The 21,414-nt window shown below is 44.3% G+C and overlaps 1 protein-coding gene across 1 annotated transcript in view; it reads right to left on the bottom strand.

Moving 5' to 3' along the window:
- The window catches only part of LOC126101594 (uncharacterized), a 69,723-nt gene extending 48,645 nt beyond the window's left edge, over window positions 1–21,078 (bottom strand). Inside the window, exons 1-2 of the mRNA XM_049912272.1 lie at window positions 21,053–21,078; window positions 7,640–7,914 (exon numbers count right to left, since the gene is read on the bottom strand). Coding sequence (XP_049768229.1) covers window positions 7,640–7,914; window positions 21,053–21,059 — 282 coding nt within the window. The 5' untranslated portion in view covers window positions 21,060–21,078. The remainder of the gene's footprint in view (window positions 1–7,639; window positions 7,915–21,052) is intronic.
- Window positions 21,079–21,414: the final 336 nt, after the last annotated feature.

Below are 21,414 nucleotides of genomic sequence, written 5' to 3'. Positions count from 1 at the left end.
ATCATCAGTTATTTTGCTCCCCAAATAGCAAAACTCCTTTACTACTTTAGGTGTCTCATTTCCTAATCTAATTCCCTCAGCATCACCCGACTTAATTCGACTACATTCCATTATCCTCGTTTTTCTTTTGTTGATGTTCGTCTTATATCCTCCTTTCATGACACTGACCATTCCGTTCAACTGCTCTTCCAAGTCCTTTGCTGTCTCTGACAGAATTACAATGTCATCGGCGAACATCAAAGTTTTTATTTCTTCTCTATGTATGTTAATACCTACTCCGAATTTTTCTTTTGTTTCCTTCACTGCAGAAAAGATTGTAACAACTACAGAGGTATCTCTTTAATCAGCGTTGTGGGTAAAATCTTCTCAGGTATTGTTGAAAGGAAAGTGCGAGTATTAGTTCAGGACCAATTGGATGAAAATCAGTGTGGGTTTAGGCCTCTGTGAGGTTGTCAGGACCAGATCTTTAGCTTACGGCAAATAATGGAGAAGTGTTATGATTGGAACAGGGAATTGTATCTATGCTTTATAGATCTAGAAAAGGCATATGACCGGGTTCCTAGGAGGAAGTTATTGTCTGTTCTACAAGATTATGGAATAGGAGGCAAACTTTTGCAAGCAATTAAAGGTCTTTACATGGATAGTCAGGCAGCAGTTAGAGTTGACGATAAATTGAGCTCATGGTTCAGAGTAGTTTCAGGGGTAAGACAAGGCTGCAACCTGTCTCCACTGTTGTTCATATTATTTATGGATCATATGTTGAAAACAATAGACTGGCTGGGTGAGATTAAGGTATGTGAACACAAAATAAGCAGTCTTGCATATGCGGATGACTTAGTTGTGATGGCAGATTCGATTGAAAGTTTGCAAAGTAATATTTCAGAGCTAGATCAGAAATGTAAGGACTATGGTATGAAGATTAGCATCTCCAAAACGAAAGTAATGTCAGTGGGAAAGAAATATAAACGGATTGAGTGCCAAATAGGAGGAACAAAGTTAGAACAGGTGGACGGTTTCAAGTACTTAGGATGCATATTCTCACAGGATGGCAACATAGTGAAAGAACTGGAAGCGAGGTGTAGCAAAGCTAATGCAGTGAGCGCTCAGCTACGATCTACTCTCTTCTGCGAGAAGGAAGTCAGTACCAAGACTAAGTTATCTGTGCACCGTTCAATCTTTCGACCAACTTTGTTGTATGGGAGCGAAAGCTGGGTGGATTCAGGTTACCTTATCAACAAGGTTGAGGTTACGGATATGAAAGTAGCTAGGATGATTGCAGGTACTAGTGGATGGGAACAATGGCAGGAGGGTGTCCACAATGAGGAAATCAAAGAAAAACTGGGAATGAACTCTATAGATGTAGCAGTCAGGGCGAACAGGCTTAGATGGTGGGGTCATGTTACACGCATGGGAGAAGCAAGGTTACCCAAGAGGCTCATGGGTTCAGCAGTAGAGGGTAGGAGGAGTCGTGGCAGACCAAGGAGAAGGTACCTGGATTCGGTTAAGAATGATTTTGAAGTAATAGGTTTAACATCAGAAGAGGCACCAATGTTAGCACTGAATAGGGGATCATGGAGGAACTGTATAAGGGGGGCTAGGCTCCAGACTGAACGCTGAAAGGCATAATCAGTCTTAAATGATGATGATGATGATGATGATGATTCCTTCACTGCTTGCCCATATACAGATTGAATAACATCGGGGATAGGCTACAACCCTGTCTCACTCCCTTCCCAACCACTGCTTCCCTTTCATGCCCCTCGACTCTTATAACTGCCATCCGGTTTCTGTACAAATTGTAAATAGCCTTTTGCTCCCTGTATATTACCCGTGCCACCTTCAGAATTTGAAAAGGAGTACTCCAGTCAACATTGTCAAAAGCTTTGTCTAAATCTATCATACATCTTGCTCACCAGAGGGTAGAGGTTTGTCAGGGCTGGCTCTCCTAAGGTTATCAGTATTTGTAATGGAATGTTGTCCACTCCCGGGGCCTTGTTTCGACTTAGGTCTTCCAGTGCTCTGTCAAACTCTTCACGCAGTATGATATCTCCCATTTCATCTTCATCTACGTCCATTTCCATAATATTATCCTCAAGTACATTGCCCTTGTATAGTCCCTCTATATAATCCTTCCATCTTTCTGCTTTCCCTTCTTTGCTTAGAATTGGGTTTCCATCTGAGCTCTTGATATTCATACAAGTGGTTCTCTTTTCTCCAAAGGTCTCTTTAATTTTCCTGTAGGCAGTATCTATCTTACCCGTAGTGAGATATGCCTCTAAATCCTTACATTTGTCCTCTAGCCATCCCTGCTTAGCCATTTTGAACTTCCTGTCGATCTCATTTTTGAGGCGTTTGTATTCGTTTTTGCCTGCTTCATTTACTGCATTTTTATATTTTCTCCTTTCATCATTTAAATGCAATATTTCTTCTCTTACCCAAGGATATCTAGTAGCCTTCGTCGTCTCATGCACCAACAGCTGGCGCTTTCGTGACATATTCAACAGGCTCGTAAAATTTTGAGCCTCGATTTCTGGAAAATGCTTGAGAAGCGCATCGTACTTCGGCAGCATTCATTACGTGGATCTAAGTACGTGTTGTAACCGTGCAAATGATAAGCAACGCGAATTGTCTTTGTTTGCTGGGCTTCCTTTTTTAGGATAGCCAAGGATATGACGGTAGTGACGGCTCTCTTCTGATGGTTTCAGAAGTGTTGTTCGCTTACCAAATCGAGAACGGGAGGGAGCCTCCACTTACAAGGGAAGGGCGTGGCATCTGGGCCACAGCTTTGATCAGGCTTTACAAGGAAGTTGTACATCTAAAGTAAAGAGACACGCTTTTGGGCTCTTTGCTAAACACTCGCTAGTTTTCGAAAAAAATCGAGGTAAACAGATAATGACAGAAAATCGAATTTTCAGTGTTATAAAACGAAAGATCATCAAAAAATAAACCTTCTCATTGAGATAATACGGGGTCCGTAGTTAATAACTTTCGAGTTATTAACGTTTTTGTGTTTTCGTGCTGTAATTTGGGTATCCGTCATCCTACACGTCTAGCAGAGCGAGGTCGGCGATCGAGCGGTCAACACATTAAAGCGCCAATCTGCTGGTCCTGTTCGAGTCTTGATCGTAGCTTTTTCTCATTCGATAGTTTTTTCTGTGTATCTGATAATATTACGACGATCAGAAACCTTCCCTTATCCTTTTCTTGAAGTAAAACACCGGGAGGTGTGATTAACAATCAATATATTGACAGTTACTTTCATCGTGATACATAGTATAAAAATACAGATAAAGTATATTACATATTACGTAATCGTACCTCATCGTATCGTCTATTCGTGAGCGTTCTCGCAATCAGTGGGGTGAAACTTATTATAGAATGAAGGCAAGCATAAATATTTCTCGCACATGCGAAGCACGCTAATGAAATCTCGCCACACTGGCATGTTTTCCGGTACATTTTTCGAGAAAAACATATCCCTTTCACGTAAAATGATAAGTGAACCCCTAGAAATAATGACAAGGTGGAATGGCTATACGCTGCAGACAGCCGACCAAGAGAAGAAGAGCTTATGATAGAAGAAGAACATAAAGTTGCAGATGATGACAAAGGAAATGCAATACTGACTAGTGAGATTGATGTATCTATGAATGAGATGCAAAATGGAAAGGCAACGGGAATTGATGAGATTCCTGCGGAACTGTTAAAGTCATTGGAGAAAGATGGGAAAAGGGAGTTGACTGAATTGTGTAATCAAATATACATGACAAGAAAATGGCCAAAGGACTGACAGAAAGTATCTTAATACCTATGGAAAAGAAAAAGAACAGAAAAAAGTGTGAGGAACACAAAACAGTGAGCCTGATATCGCATTCAGCCAAAGTATTGCTGGGGACGCTCAGCAGAAGGCTATATGGAAAGCTGAATTGCGTAATAAGAGATGAACAATTTGGTTTCAGGCCAGGAGTGGGAACTAGAGATACCTTTGGGCTACTGGGGGTGATAGGGGAGAGGTACGTGGAGAAGAAAAGGGAGGTGTATGCTGTGTTCATTGATCTTGAGAAGGTTTTTGACTGTGTCAGATGGGACAAACTGATGAAAATCCTAAGGAAACATGGAGTTGACTGGAGGGATAGACGGCTAATTAGAAATTTATACACTCCTGGAAATTGAAATAAGAACACCGTGAATTCATTGTCCCAGGAAGGGGAATCTTTATTGACACATTCCTCGGGTCAGATACATCACATGATCACACTGACAGAACCACAGGCACATAGACACAGGCAACAGAGCATGCACAATGTCAGCACTAGTACAGTGTATATCCACCTTTCGCAGCAATGCAGTCTGCTATTCTCCCATGGAGACGATCGTAGAGATGCTGGATGTAGTCCTGTGGAACGGCTTGCCATGCCATTTCCACCTGGCGCCTCAGTTGGACCAGCGTTCGTGCTGGACGTGCAGACCGCGTGAGACGACGCTTCATCCAGTCCCAAACATGCTCAATGGGGGACAGATCCGGAGATCTTGCTGGCCAGGGTAGTTGACTTACACCTTCTAGAGCACGTTGGGTGGCACGGGATACATGCGGACGTGCATTGTCCTGTTGGAACAGCAAGTTCCCTTGTCGGTCTAGGAATGGCAGAACGATGGGTTCGATGACGGTTTGGATGTACCGTGCACTATTCAGTGTCCCCTCGACGATCACCAGTGGTGTACGGCCAGTGTAGGAGATCGCTCCCCACACCATGATGCCGGGTGTTGGCCCTGTGTGCCTCGGTCGTATGCAGTCCTGATTGTGGCGCTCACCTGCACGGCGCCAAACACGCATACGACCATCACTGGAACCAAGGCAGAAGCGACTCTCATCGCTGAAGACGACACGTCTCCATTCGTCCCTCCATTCACGCCTGTCGCGACACCACTGGAGGCGGGCTGCACGATGTTGGGGCGTGAGCGGAAGACGGCCTAACGGTGTGCGGGACCGTAGCCCAGCTTCATGGAGACGGTTGCGAATGGTCCTCGCCGATACCCCAGGAGCAACAGTGTCCCTAATTTGCTGGGAAGTGGCGGTGCGGTCCCCTACGGCACTGCGTAGGATCCTACGGTCTTGGCGTGCATCCGTGCGTCGCTGCGGTCCGGTCCCAGGTCGACGGGCACGTGCACCTTCCGCCGACCACTGGCGACAACATCGATGTACTGTGGAGACCTCACGCCCCACGTGTTGAGCAATTCGGCGGTACGTCCACCCGGCCTCCCGCATGCCCACTATACGCCCCCTCTCAAAGTCCGTCAACTGCACTTACGGTTCACGTCCACGCTGTCGCGGCATGCTACCAGTGTTAAAGACTGCGATGGAGCTCCGTATGCCACGGCAAACTGGCTGACACTGACGGCGGCGGTGCACAAATGCTGCGCAGCTAGCGCCATTCGACGGCCAACACCGCGGTTCCTGGTGTGTCCGCTGTGCCGTGCGTGTGATCATTGCTTGTACAGCCCTCTCGCAGTGTCCGGAGCAAGTATGGTAGGTCTGACACACCGGTGTCAATGTGTTCTTTTTTCCATTTCCAGGAGTGTATATGAACCAGAGAATAGGAAGTGTGATGAATGAAGAAATTGAACTGGGATGAGGTGTAAGACAAGGTTGTTGTTTATCACTAACACTGTTCAATATCTATCTGGAGGAAATTATTAATGAAAGTTTTGGTGGAAGGAGAGGAGTTTGTACAGGGGGTCGGAGAGTGGAGTGTATACGATTTTCAGACGACATAGTTGTGATGGCAGAGAGTGCAAGAGAGATGGAAGAAATGTTAGAAGATCTAAATATAAAATTAGAAGAATATGGAATGAAGATTAACAAGAAGAAAACGAAAAGCATGGTAATTGTAGGAAAGGGGAGAAAGTGCCGTATGAAAATAGGGGGAGAGGAAATAGAGAAACTGAATAACTTCAGTTACTTGGGAAGTGAAATAATATACAATATGTATTGCTCAACAGAAACTAGGAAATGAATTGGAATGGCAAAAGAAGGATTCAAGAGGAAACAGAAATTACTTTGAGGACCACTAAACACAGATCTGCGGAAAAGACTTGCCAAATGTTACATCTGGAGCGTTGCATTGTATGGTGCGGAGACCTGGACATTGAGGAAGGAAAATGAAGGAAGATTGGAGGCACTAGAAATGTGGATATGGAGAAGAAAGGAAAAAGTGAAAAGGGAAGACCGAGTAAGGAATGAAGAAGTAGTAAGAAGAGATGGAAAAGAAAGAAACATGCTGAAAGTCATCAGAAGAAGAAAACGAAACTGTATTGGACATTGTTTGAGGAGGAACTGTTTATTGAAGGAAGGAGTAGAAGAAATAGTGGAGGGGAAAAGGGTAAGAGGAAAAAGAAGAAATCAAATACTGGACAATATCATAGGAGACAAATATTAAAGAAATGAAAAGACTGGCTATGGACAGACAAAAGTGGAGGGGGCTCAACCCATGACAAGACCTGCCGTAAGGCAGAATGACATACTACTACTACTACAACAACTACTACTACTACTACATGTCACACCACTTGTTAGTAAAACTTGCCATGGATAGGGCGAGCACTGAAAAAGAAGTACTCAGAATATTGACTGTCACTGTAGAGATTACAAACTCTGATCCCGCGCTTTTAGCCGATCATCGACCAGAGCATGTCCGTCGGACAGCGTGAAACGTCCCCTTTGGAAAATTAAAAATTACAGTGCTGGTAAACTTCTACGTTATTTGATACAAAGACAGGTGAGTAAAACTGAACGTACTCAGACATTTCTCTACTTATTCTGATCATAACTAAACTGACACACAATATTTTTACCGCAACGCAATCTGACTTTCAATAATCCCTACAAAAGAATGGCCTGACTAACAATAACCTATACCTTTCGTGAATCACCTCACAAAAATCTTCGTTACTCGAACTACTGCAATACAGCGAGCGCCAATACTGCTAGCTAAATAAAAGATTCTAACTACTTAAGACACAGATAGGCACAGTTAGCAAATGAAAGATTTTGATAGAGAACAAACAATGTATTTATCTTAATAATGTTGAAAAGTTATCATATATATATCTATCAATTCATGACATCCATCTTTACAAATTTTCTTTTTATGGCGGACACACGTTCAGATCGTCCGCTTATAGTAACCTCTCAAAACCTCTGGCATCTCTCCCCACACACCCACCACTGCTGGCGGCTCACCTCCAACTGCACAACGCTCCGCGCTGTTCACATCCAGCTGCCCAACACTACAGTAGCGAATATCCCAACAATGCCAACAAGCCACAGACTGCACACAGCACAGTCAGCGATTTTCATACAGAGCGCTACGTGGCGTTACCAACATAAAAACCTAAACAGCCTGCATACAAGCTTAGGTAGGCATTATTGTCATAGTGAGTTGTTGATTTTTAAGGTTCTTCATTTCGATTCTTACTATAAGAAGGGAAGCTTTCCGACGATGCCCACAATCGAAACTTAGTGAACAGCCATAACTCGCCGCAAATGACACGATGCCATTGTTTTCAGTTGTGGTGAAATAAATGTAACCAAACCGTAAAGATTTACGACCTACTCCAGGATCTGCGCAGCGCGAATTACCGGATCTGTGGCAGAGATCATGTCCTCTTCATAATTGGTGAACGCCTCCATGACGACAAGTTTCAGCGTGATGGGGGGATTATCGAACCTGACGTCGACGTAGTCGGACGGGGTGTTGAAAGTGAAGGCGGTCACCTCCCTGGTGGTGAGCACCAGATACTCTGCTTCAGCAGCCGAGTCGTCCTTGAGGTTGCCCACGTATCTGGACACATTGAGGGTGCTATACCAGCTGGAGTCGCTGATCGGGGTGCCGTCAAACAGCAGGTCACAGTTCGCTGCAACAGTTAGAGGACAGTGCTCAGTGCCAGGTGGGTGTCTCAGTGGCGAGTATCCTATGACTAACAGCCTGGAGCCACAACGACAACGTGTGGTATCTTTGATTCAGGTTGTCTGTTTATTAATCACTTTCTTGTGATGTCTTACTCGATGAACCCGAACGACATAGCGAAGCATTGCTTGAAGAACGTTACCTCATTTTTAAATTAAAAAAAGTATTTCAAAGTTTTATAATTTATATAAAAAACAGCTACCAGCCACATGTATGGTTTAGAAAGGTTTATTATCTTCAGACCATGACCGGTTTCGGATTTATCTTTACAAATCCATCTTCAGATGGCAGATTACAAGCGTTCTTAGTTGGACCCAGTTTTGTTTATGTTATTCATTTGCTGCACTGGGAAAGAAAAGAAATATTTTTGTTGTCATATCGGTAATGGTATTTTTACGAAAGATTTACTTCTTTTACAAGATCTAATTGCTCAGAGATGGTTTTTATAAACATTAGTAAACTTGCAGGTTAGTGTACTTACGAGCTGTGTAGTTCTGCCTGACGAAAATTTCGTGCGTTTATGTTTTCGAACGCAAGCTTGATAAACTTTTCAATATGCACTATGTGAGTGCTATTCCAGTCTATGGATGTCACTTTTAACCTCATCATATTAATTGACACGCAGCACACACGAATAACGTTTACAAAACGTGGCCCAGCTTCACATTACAAATGAGAACAATATGTGAAGCTGGGCCACGTTTTGTAAACGTTATTCGTGTGTGCTGCGTGTCAATTAATATGATGAGGTTAAAAGTGACATCCATAGACTGGAATAGCACTCACATAGTGCATATTGAAAAGTTTATCAAGCTTGCGTTCGAAAACATAAACGCACGAAATTTTCGTCAGGCAGAACTACACAGCTCGTAAGTACACTAACCTGCAAGTTTACTAATGTTTATAAAAACCATCTCTGAGCAATTAGATCTTGTAAAAGAAGTAAATCTTTCGTAAAAATACCATTACCGATATGACAACAAAAATATTTCTTTTCTTTCCCAGTGCAGCAAATGAATAACATAAACAAAACTGGGTCCAACTAAGAACGCTTGTAATCTGCCATCTGAAGATGGATTTGTAAAGATAAATCCGAAACCGGTCATGGTCTGAAGATAATAAACCTTTCTAAACCATACATGTGGCTGGTAGCTGTTTTTTATATAAATTATAAACCTTAAGTACAACAGCCACGTTTCTCAACATGTCGACTTTCGACAAAATAGCGTATTTCAAAGTGATTTTCTTGCGCGAATGTGCGATCTTTTCTGAATGAAATGTTTCACGTCGTCCATGAAAAATGTAATAAAACGTCTATGAACTGTGAATTCAGATTAACAGTACCAGATAAATCAGCATCGAAGGAATAGCGTTTTCAAATGTTTATAACAAATGTTTCTAACCTATTTTCTCTTGTCTCCATCGAATTGAGCAGACTTTTTTTTTATTTAAATCTCTCTCCCTCGCTCTAGAAGGAATTAATGTTGATTTATAGTTAAATATATAAAAATGGACTGAAACTAAGTATAATTGAAAACGAAATGTACTCCCCGCAAGCAAGTGGAACATGGTTTGTGATTTTTGTAATACATATTTCTGAAAAGTTAGCTAGAACTGTGATCTCAGCAGATCGTGGTAAAGAGACGCAATGTGCCGAATGGCGATTTGCGTTCAGCCATTGACTTCATTCTGCTACAAGCATAGCGGTTCGCTGAGATTGTGTGAGGATCATTTAATAGCGACTTTCGATCACTGTGAGCAAGCACAAATTACGTATGATCCGGCCTTTCTCTTCGAAAATCGATTCTGCTGCTCTCGCTTCTGTCAGGCACAGACTCCACGGAACTGATGGTTACGTTAAACTACTACGGCTCGTAGATGGAAAAACTTCAGGATCCAATTATATTTTGAAATCATTGCATTCTTTTTAGATGGGTATGAGATGCAACAGGAACAATGCCCACCAGCAGCATCAATGACCGTTGCTACATTGCTCAATGAGAAGGAAACAATATTAATTTGCTAACTTGACTTTTACAAATTCTGTCAGTTTTTTAAATACCGAAGCCAACAACGCGCCAAGGGGGGGGGGGGGGACGAGACTGTGAAATTGCGGTTTTTAATGTAATTGATTTGAAAAGTTTGAAATTTTATGGGAGTTACAGAAATACTATACTAATATTATAAACTAATACTATAATATACTATAATATACTAATATTATAAACAGTTGATAGGAACCATTCATTGTTGTTTTAGACTGATTACTTTCATATCGAGATTACATGAGTGTGATTATTTGATTCAACGATCTGAAATTACATATAAAATACAGGGAAATCCACGAGTTGTTCACAAGAAGTAGTTTTATTCACATATCCGTAATGTGTTGAAGCAGTGAGTGAAATGCGTGTTTGAATGGTTTAAATTCTTTAGACACGAAAACGACGGTGTCCGAGGATGAGCCATATTCACATCAACAAGCAGAATTCCAGACAACATCGAAAGAATGCGACAGATGCTTGCGGGCGGTCGGTGGCTGTCATTGAGAATGAGAGAAAAAGAGTCAAAGATAAGCAAAGACAGTGGAAGCACTACTCTTCACGAACATGCTCAGATGTTTTGAGTCTCCAATGATGCGCGACCACGTTGCATCCAGCGATTCCACAAGAAGCGTCTGTTGATTGTTTCCAGCAGTCTTACAACCGGTGCCAGAAATGCGTCGTAGTTAATGGTGATTACTTTGGAGGCCAATAAACACGTTTGGTTTGCAGCTCTTGTTTCTTTTATTTTCTGTGACGATTCACCGAATTTTTCAGTCGCACATTGTATATCACCTTCACAGCATAAGTGAAATTTATAATTAAAAAGATAGAGAATAGGAAATGGCAACACACGAAAGAGAGACACGAGACGACGAAGGATATCTGACACAGCACCCTGTAGATACAACAGTGTTTTACGTATTGTCTATGAAATTTATCTGTTACCGTTAAAAATTAATAACTTCTAAACATCTTAAGCTGTCTTAAATAATAGTTCCGACTCCTGCTTGAACAGCACTACCGAGAATACTTTCAGAATTGATACTGAAGCAGTACAATTTGAGTTATGAGCTGAAATGTTCTTGCTGAAAGTTAAAAACGCATTTTAGTGCAAAATAAATTTGCAAAAAAATCAATATAATGCCATTATAAGGTAACAGAGTACAATAACGCCCTATAGATGTTTAGTTGTCATTAGGTTTAAAATATATAACAGCAAATAACTTTAATGTTGACTATTTTACTGAATAAGATGCAAATAACATAGAAACCAGGGAACCCAGTCAAAATTAACGTCGCCAATGAAAAAGCTGGTAAAATTCTATCCCTAATTCATGTATAATACTTACGATAGCGATAAATTTAACGTAATTTTATTCGTTACAAGATTCGTGTGCAACCAGCGAATGATATTACGCTAGATTTTCTGATAAAAGGATTATGAAACTGGTGTTTTTAACTGCTGAAAGGATTTAGCATACAACCGGGAATCTTGTAGATTGTTTATAAGTGTCGTTTTCATAGTAATATGTACAGTATGTGTAATTTTGTGGGGGTTTGTAAGGACAGAGCGAAGCTGCGTAAAGGCAGCGGCCATTCTGTCCTCGTCGCAGTTCGCTTTGAGAGTCTGCTTACAGTACGGATGTGTGCTAATGAGCGGTGTGTCAATCGCGATTAAAGTGTTTAAAATTTTGCGATCCCCAATATGGTGGAAATGAAAGGTGGAAGATAAACAAAAAGAAGAAGATAGCACCTTTTGAAATATGGTATTAATGAAATGGGCTGTATTAAGGGGGAAGACTGTGTCACTAATGAAGAGATACTGAATGAAATTAGGGAAGAAAACAACTTTATGACAGACCTTGATTGAAAGAACAGATAATCTGACAGAAATCATCTGAAGAATCAAGGTATGTTTTGTAATGTAGTGAATTGAGAAGAGTAAAACATTAGAGAGGAACTATGGCAATAAACAAGTTCAAATACACTCCTGGAAATGGAAAAACGAACACATTGACACCGGTGTGTCAGACCCACCATACTTGCTCCGGACACTGCGAGAGGGCTGTACAAGCAATGATCACACGCACGGCACAGCGGACACACCAGGAACCGCGGTGTTGGCCGTCGAATGGCGCTAGCTGCGCAGCATTTGTGCACCGCCGCCGTCAGTGTCAGCCAGTTTGCCGTGGCATACGGAGCTCCATCGCAGTCTTTAACACTGGTAGCATGCCGCGACAGCGTGGACGTGAACCGTATGTGCAGTTGACGGACTTTGAGCGAGGGCGTATAGTGGGCATGCGGGAGGCCGGGTGGACGTACCGCCGAATTGCTCAACACGTGGGGCGTGAGGTCTCCACAGTACATCGATGTTGTCGCCAGTGGTCGGTGGAAGGTGCACGTGCCCGTCGACCTGGGACCGGACCGCAGCGACGCACGGATGCACGCCAAGACCGTAGGATCCTACGCAGTGCCGTAGGGGACCGCACCGCCACTTCCCAGCAAATTAGGGACACTGTTGCTGCTGGGGTATCGGCGAGGACCATTCGCAACCGTCTCCATGAAGCTGGGCTACGGTCCCGCACACCGTTAGGCCGTCTTACGCTCACGCCCCAACATCGTGCAGCCCGCCTCCAGTGGTGTCGCGACCGGCGTGAATGGAGGGACGAATGGAGACGTGTCGTCTTCAGCGATGAGAGTCGCTTTTGCCTTGGTGCCAATGATGGTCGTATGCGTGTTTGGCGCCGTGCAGGTGAGCGCCACAATCAGGACTGCATACGACCGAGGCACACAGGGCCAACACCCGGCATCATGGTGTGGGGAGCGATCTCCTACACTGGCCGTACACCACTGGTGATCGTCGAGGGGACACTGAATAGTGCACGGTACATCCAAACCGTCATCGAACCCATCGTTCTACCATTCCTAGACCGGCAAGGGAACTTGCTGTTCCAACAGGACAATGCACGTCCGCATGTATCCCGTGCCACCCAACGTGCTCTAGAAGGTGTAAGTCAACTACCCTGGCCAGCAAGATCTCCGGATCTGTCCCCCATTGAGCATGTTTGGGACTGGATGAAGCGTCGTCTCACGCGGTCTGCACGTCCAGCACGAACGCTGGTCCAACTGAGGCGCCAGGTGGAAATGGCATGGCAAGCCGTTCCACAGGACTACATCCAGCACCTGTACGATCGTCTCCATGGGAGAATATCAGCCTGCATTGCTGCGAAAGGTGGATATACACTGTACTAGTGCCGACATTGTGCATGCTCTGTTGCCTGTGTCTATGCGCTTGTGGTTCTGTCAGTGTGATCATGTGATGTATCTGACCCCAGGAATGTGTCAATAAATTTTCCCCTTCCTGGGACAATGAATTCACGGTGTTCTTATTTCAATTTCCAGGAGTGTAGATTTAGAATGCAAGAGAAATTTGGAAACGAAAATTGACGTGGAAGATCAGTTGGACAGGATGGAGAGCGTCTTTAAAAGAGGCTATAAGATGAACACCAGCAAAAGTAAAACAAGGATTACAGAACGCAATCGAATGAAATCAATCAATGCCGAGGGAATTTAATTACGAAATAAGACACTAAAAGTAGTCGATGAGTTTTGTTATTTGGACAGCAAAACAACTGACGATGACCGACATAGAGAGAATATAAAATGAAGGCTGGCAATAATTAGAAAAGCATTTCTAAACAAGAGTAGTTTGTTTACATCCAATATACATTCAAATGATAGAATTTCTGAAAGAGTAGTTTGTCAACATAGAATATAAATGTAAATGATGGGGAGCCCTTTCGGAAGGTATCTGTCTGAAGTGTAAACCTCGTACGAAAACGAATCGTGGACAATAAAGACGTCAGACGAGAATAGAAGCTTCTGAAATGAGGTGCTACTGAAGAATGCTGAAAATTAGATGTGTGGTTTGAATAACTACTGAGAATGTTCTGAGCCGAATTTGGGATGAAAGAAATCTGTTGGTAGGACACATTCTAAGACACCAAGGAATCTTCGGTTTAGTAATCGAGTCAAGTGTTGGGTGTAAATATTATACAGGGTGATTTTTTCCACCGTGTACAATCTACAAGGATTGAGCGATGTGAGGAACAAAAAAGATGTAATGAAATTATGTCCGGAAGTGCTAGAGACCATTTATTCAATCGTATTTGTTACAGAGACTGCGGTCAAATATGCGCTGTACGATGCAGCCACAGTTATAGTATGCATGGTTTCCTCCTGGAGGATGGTACTGTTCCTCATACGTCATGCTCTAGCGCCCTCTCTTGTCATAGTAATTGGTAATGCTGCGTCCGATTCACTTCTCTTGCTGACTCATCTTGTAGTGGACGTGATGCGGCGTAGTACGCAATGGTTCTGTATTCGAATCGAGACCTTGCGGACATGTTGTTTGCTTACAAAAAGACGAATAACAACAGGCGGCGGGCAGAAAGCTTGTAACGGGATAATGGCGGCCGCTGTGGTCGAGCGGTTCTAGGCGCTTCAGTCTGGAACCGAGCGACCGCTACGGTCGCAGGTTCGAATCCTGCCTCGGGCATGGATGTGTGTGATGTCCTTAGGTTAGTTAGGTTTAATTAGTTCTAAGTTCTAGGCGACTGATGACCTCAGAAGTTAAGTCGCATAGTGCTCAGCGCCATTTGCTTAGAGCCATTTGAACCATTTGTATAGGGAGACCTGAGGTGGTGTGCTGCTGGCGCCAGTGTCCATCGATTGTCATCCCGATCGTGGTGAGTCGATTTTCGATGCCTGCTTGTCTTCTTCTCATCTTTGGCGGATGGCTATTTTAACTGCGGCGTGAGCGCTGTGCAAAAGCTTGCGTTCGGGTATCAGCTGTGTGAGCGACAACGATGTGTAGCGCTGGCGATTGGCCGAGTCGGTACGACGGAGGAGCGTGGCCAGCTGCTGCGGCGTGTTTAGCCGTTTGAATGCAGATCCTCTGCCGATGGTGAATCGGATTTCCTGGAGATTTGAAGGACAGATTTCCTTCGCGCCTGTTACATGTTACTCAAAGCGAACGAACTGGAGTCGTCGAATTGTTTCTTGGTGGGTTCTGTTCACGTTAATGAAATACCCGAGTCCACTGAAAACTATCTTGATTGTTTCAGTTATTTGTCGCTGTACTTGGTCGGGGCGCCCGATATGTTGATGGTATTTAAGGGATTGCTACCTACGCACAACAAATGGACATCAAGCCGTGCTTAATGTGTAGCTAGAGGTCTTGCCAAATAGTACGTAAGTCTGCGCCTGACGTTCAAGAGCGGGCCGAAATAATTTTCCTATTTCCTGTTCCTATGTTATTATTTTATTTCTTTGTTATAGAGAACTGGCTAATCAAATTTTAAGAGCCGTTACTGGGCAAGTGCTTATTTAGGTTAGACGTGGGTTAAAAAAAAATGGTTCAAATGGCTCTGAGGACTATGGGACTTAACTGCTGTGGTCATCAGTCCCCTAGAACTTAGAACTACTTAAACCTAACTAACCTAAGGACATCACACACATCCATGCCCGAGGCAGGATTCGAACCTGCGACCGTAGCGGTCGCGCGGTTCCATAGTTTAGCGCCTAGAACCGCTCGGCCATCCCGGCGGGCAGACTTGGGTTCATTGGTGCCGTGTATAAGTAAAGATTTATTTATAACTAGTTGGGCGGATACGTTTGACTGTCTGATAAGCCAGAATGTTGTCTGCCGCTGACGTGTTTATGTTTCAGATAATTGGCAGTAGTCGACGCTAGCGAACTGCGATCGGGGTATCACGGTGGAAGAGGGAAATTTAAGGACCTGGATCGGTGTCTGTGGTTACGTTGTTAGTGTCCCGCAATTCCATCTTTCCGGTGGAGCGTTGTGGTTTTGTGGAAGCTTAATTGTAGCCCAAAGTAGAGTATAGCTCCATTTTACCTTCTCTTCCGTGAGAAGTATCTGGTAGCACCTTTCGGTCTGCTCGCGTCCATCACTAATTTTCAAGGTAAAAATTGTAATCGCTCCATGTTAAGACTATTTAATATGCTATTATTGTATAATGGCCATGAAATGTATGTGAACCTCGTACCTGTGAGTAATACTAAAGAGGAGCTTAGTCTAGTGCATTAATCTGATGATACCTTTAATTTGCTACAGTTGCTTAAAATCAGTCCATGGAAGCAGTTTCAGAATTTGATATGGGTTGTGTGAAAGCCATTTCCTATTTAAGTCATGAAGCCTTCAGTTATGTCAGCTACATTTCATTAACGGGGTTTTATGGACATTGTTTTAGTTAATGCATTAATGTTTCAATCTGAGTACTACTGCTGGTTCTGTAGGCCACGTGCCTTTTACTATAATCGTGTTACTCTTGGTTTCATTAACAGCATGTGTCTGTAATGAAGAAGTGTTGGGCAACTAAAAACTGGTTATGTGTTTAATTTCGATGTGTCGAGAGGAATGACCTATCCCCGCCGAAACAACCGCAGCATTCGAGGTTTGCAACAGTGTGTCGCCGTTTGCCTGAGCAGGAAATCATGAAGGACGTACCAAAAATGTTCAGACACCAGACTTGGAAGAAAATGTTATTACACTCCTGGAAATGGAAAAAAGAACACATTGACACCGGTGTGTCAGACCCACCATACTTGCTCCGGACACTGCGAGAGGGCTGTACAAGCAATGATCACACGCACGGCACAGCGTACACACCAGGAACCGCGGTGTTGGCCGTCGAATGGCGCTAGCTGCGCAGCATTTGTGCACCGCCGCCGTCAGTGTCAGCCAGTTTGCCGTGGCATACGGAGCTCCATCGCAGTCTTTAACACTGGTAGCATGCCGCGACAGCGTGGACGTGAACCGTACGTGCAGTTGACGGACTTTGAGCGAGGGCGTATAGTGGGCATGCGGGAGGCCGGGTGGACGTACCGCCGAATTGCTCAACACGTGAGGCGTGAGGTCTCCACAGTACATCGATGTTGTCGCCAGTGGTAGGCGGAAGGTGCACGTGCCCGTCGACCTGGGACCGGACCGCAGCGACGCACGGATGCACGCCAAGACCGTAGGATCCTACGCAGTGCCGTAGGGGACCGCACCGCCACTTCCCAGCAAATTAGGAGGAGGAGATTAGTGTTTAACGTCCCGTCGACAACGAGGTAATTAGAGACGGAGCGCAAGCTCGGGTGAGGGAAGGATGTGGAAGGAAATCGGCCGTGCCCTTTCAAAGGAACCATCCCGGCATTTGCCTGAAGCGATTTAGGGAAATCACGGAAAACCCAAATCAGGATGGCCGGAGACGGGATTGAACCGTCGTCCTCCCGAATGCGAGTCCAGTGTGCTAACCACTGCGCCACCTCGCTCGGTCAGCAAATTAGGGACACTGTTGCTCCTGGGGTATCGGCGAGGACCATTCGCAACCGTCTCCATGAAGCTGGGCTACGGTCCCGCACACCGTTAGGCCGTCTTCCGCTCACACCCCAACATCGTGCAGCCCGCCTCCAGTGGTGTCGCGACAGGCGTGAATGGAGGGACGAATGGAGACGTGTCGTCTTCAGCGATGAGAGTCGCTTCTGCCTTGGTGCCAATGATGGTCGTATGCGTGTTTGGCGCCGTGCAGGTGAGCGCCACAATCAGGACTGCATACGACCGAGGCACACAGGGCCAACACCCGGCATCATGGTGTGGGGAGCGATCTCCTACACTGGCCGTACACCACTGGTGATCGTCGAGGGGACACTGAATAGTGCACGGTACATCCAAACCGTCATCGAACCCATCGTTCTACCATTCCTACACCGGCAAGGGAACTTGCTGTTCCAACAGGACAATGCACGTCCGCATGTATCCCGTGCCACCCAATGTGCTCTAGAAGGTGTAAGTCAACTACCCTGGCCAGCAAGATCTCCGGATCTGTCCCCCATTGAGCATGTTTGGGACTGGATGAAGCGTCGTCTCACGCGGTCTGCACGTCCAGCACGAACGCTGGTCCAACTGAGGCGCCAGGTGGAAATGGCATGGCAAGCCGTTCCACAGGACTACATCCAGCATCTCTACGATCGTCTCCATGGGAGAATAGCAGCCTGCATTGCTGCGAAAGGTGGATATACACTGTACTAGTGCCGACATTGTGCATGCTCTGTTGCCTGTGTCTATGTGCCTGTGGTTCTGTCAGTGTGATCATGTGATGTATCTGACCCCAGGAATGTGTCAATAAAGTTTCCCCTTCCTGGGACAATGAATTCACGGTGTTCTTATTTCAATTTCTAGGAGTGTACATGTAAATTGCAGTAGCTATGCAGATATGAAGAGACGGGCTCGAGATAGGCTGTAGTCTGATTCACGAACGGTCGTCGTCGGACGGAGAGCGGTGGCACGGTGGTCCAGCACTCTGGACTCGCATTCAGAAGGACGACGGTTAAAACTCGCGTCCGACCACCCTCATTTTGGTGATTTCCCTTATGGCTTAACGCAAATGCTGGGATGGTCTCTTTGAAAGGGCAGGTCCGATTTCCTTCCCCGTCCTTCCCTAATCCGAGCTTTTGCTCCGTCTCTAATGGCCATGTTGTCGACGGGACGTTGGACACTGACCTCCTTCACCCTCGACGATGGCGGCTCGTCTAGGTCGAGACACGGATGAGGACATTAACAAGAGGAGACATAGAAGGAAGTATTCAACCAATATGACATGACTCCATTACTCCTATACGAAAGCACATTCCAATGAAGATCAAAATAATTATCGTCACGTCACCGCCAACAAGAAAGACCCACCAAATCACACAAAGAAAAATTGATATAGAAAAATTAACAGACGAGCAAGAACAATTAACAGAAATAGAAACTTTCATAGAGGAAGGAGACCTTGAAAAACCAACAGACCAAATAGAAGACGTCCTAAAAAATTCAGTGATACAAACAATCCCCAAAACAAGGACGGCCAAAAGATGGTTCGATGCTGAATGCTACAGCAAAAGGAACACTGTTCTAAGAATCCTCCACAGACTAAGAAACCAGCATGATGAGGAAACATACAAACTGTACGCAGAAGAGAGAAGAATCTACAAAAAGCTAATAGAAGAGAAGAAAAAAGAATACAGAGAAAGTGAGGCAAAAAGAGAAGCGGATGAAGCAGAGAAAGACCCATACATAGCAGCAAGACCAAGAAAAATGGCTCATACACCAAATATAGACCTGAAGGAATGGGAAGACCACTTCAGTAAGATACTGAACAAGCGAGGACTCAAAACACCCCCAAAGAAGGAGAAACAACATCAAACTAAGGAAAAAGACAATACATGGGAACCCCTAAATGAAGATCATGTGAAAGAAGTAATAAAAGCACTGAAGAACAAGAAAGCAGCAGGACCTGATAATATATATAATGAACATACTGTATAAAAGATGCAAAAGAGGCCCTCCAACACATATGGACCAAACTGTTTAACAAATGCTTGGAACTTGGAAGAATTCCGACACAATGGAGGCACTCAACAATAAAAGTTCTCTACAAAGGTAGAGGAGACCCAATGGACCCAAACAAGTACAGAGGCATAGCCCTGGAAAATACTCAATTCAAGATGTTTTCAAAGATAATAACACAAAAAATCCAAGCCTCTGTGGACAGTCATCTCCCAGAACGACAAATGGGTTTCAGATCGGGAAGATCAACACTTACGGCAGTCAGGCTTCTTCTAAACAACATCGATGATGCGCTACAAAAGAAACAAATGTTCTACACAGTGTTCATAGACTTTACCAAAGCCTTTGACCTATTGGAAAGAGAGCTCATAGTCCGAAAACTGGAAAACACAATGGGAGAAGATAGCGTACGGGCAAGAATAATCAAATCAATCCTCGAATACAATTTAATTACAATATCAGACAACCTCTCCTTTTCGAACCCCATTCTGCAATCGAACGGAGTCTTACAGGGTGACCCAATGAGCCCTTTGCTGTACATTCTTGCCACTGAAGAAGTACTCCGAATTGGAGAAAATGAAGAAGATGTGTATGTATATGCATACGCTGATGACATAGCCGTAGGTTCAACAGATATACAGAAGCTGCAGAGAATCCTTGAGAAAATAGACAGATGGTGCAGTGAACACAAACTACACATAAACATAACAAAGACAGAAATGGTAATTTTCAGAAAAGGAGGCAAAACACCCAAGAATGCGGAAATCAGTATCAGAGGACAAAAAATAAAAATCTCATCAGACTTTAAATACCTAGGAGTGACATTGCAACCAACAGCCAAATGCTTCACAAAACATACAACAGAACGTGCAGCCCAAGCAATAATAGCAATACAGGACATCAAAAACATCCGCCTACTCAGTCTAGAAACGGCCATGAAATTATTCAACGCAAAAATTTTGCCAATCCTGTCCTATGGGATGGAGGTTATATGGGACCACCTGACAGAAAAAAATCTAGAAACACTAGAAAAGGTAAAATCGACCTATCTAAAAAGAGCACTAGGTCTCTCAAAGACAACAAGATCTAGACTAGTGTACCTGCTAGCGAGAGAGACATTCCTAATTGAAGACATCAGACTTCGATATATGATGCCAGACACCAGGGCTTCCAGAAAGCAACTGAAGATCGTGGAGGACAAACGGGAAAAAATATGGCCGGAGTTTTATGGCACCGAAGCAATGACGATCCGCTCATGGACAGCACCAAACTTCGAACAGCGACGTGTCGTAACTAGACTTTCTACTCACGGCTTTCATCATCTAATCTGCAAAAACAAAACTTATCACGACCCAACCGCAACATGTGTATGTGAACTGTGTAACGAAGCCTGTGAACGATATCACATAGAACTGTGCAGTAAAAGAGTGAAATCGATAAATGAATACGCAAAAATGTAAAATGTAAATGTAAAATGTTAAGCAAAGTAACTGTATATGGCTATTTGGCTGCAATTTTATTAAATAAAACACGGATGGGGACTGAATTTTTGCCGGTTCCAAGGGACAGCTGCGGTATGCACATACGCGTGCTTTCACTTGAAGAAAGCGTGAGTCAGCAAATAATGTCTCTTTCTTGCTTACGTAACATTTGCCGCCTGCCACTACCATCAGCATCCGTAACCAGCTGCGATCACATTTTACGCTGGCACTGGATGTGGCATTCGCAGCGCAGCAGAGAGCTCAGAACATCACTGAACGCTCATTGGCTGTCGGAGAAGGCGTGACGTAGGTGCGCAGAACAAGCTTAAAATCAGAATGAGATTTTCACTCTGCAGCGGAGTGTGCTGAATGATATGAAACTTCCTGGCAGATTAAAACTGTGTGCCCGACCGAGACTCGAACTCGGGACCTTTGCCTTCCGCGGGCATCTACCATCTGAGCTACCGAGCACGACTCACGCCTGGTCCTCACAGCTTTACTTCTGCCAGTATCTCGTCTCCTAC

This window comes from Schistocerca cancellata, chromosome 9 (assembly GCF_023864275.1).
Source record: "Schistocerca cancellata isolate TAMUIC-IGC-003103 chromosome 9, iqSchCanc2.1, whole genome shotgun sequence".
Taxonomy (NCBI): Eukaryota; Metazoa; Arthropoda; class Insecta; order Orthoptera; family Acrididae; genus Schistocerca; species Schistocerca cancellata.
Note: the sequence above shows the minus strand (reverse complement) of the source record. Positions and strands in the feature narration are given on the sequence as shown.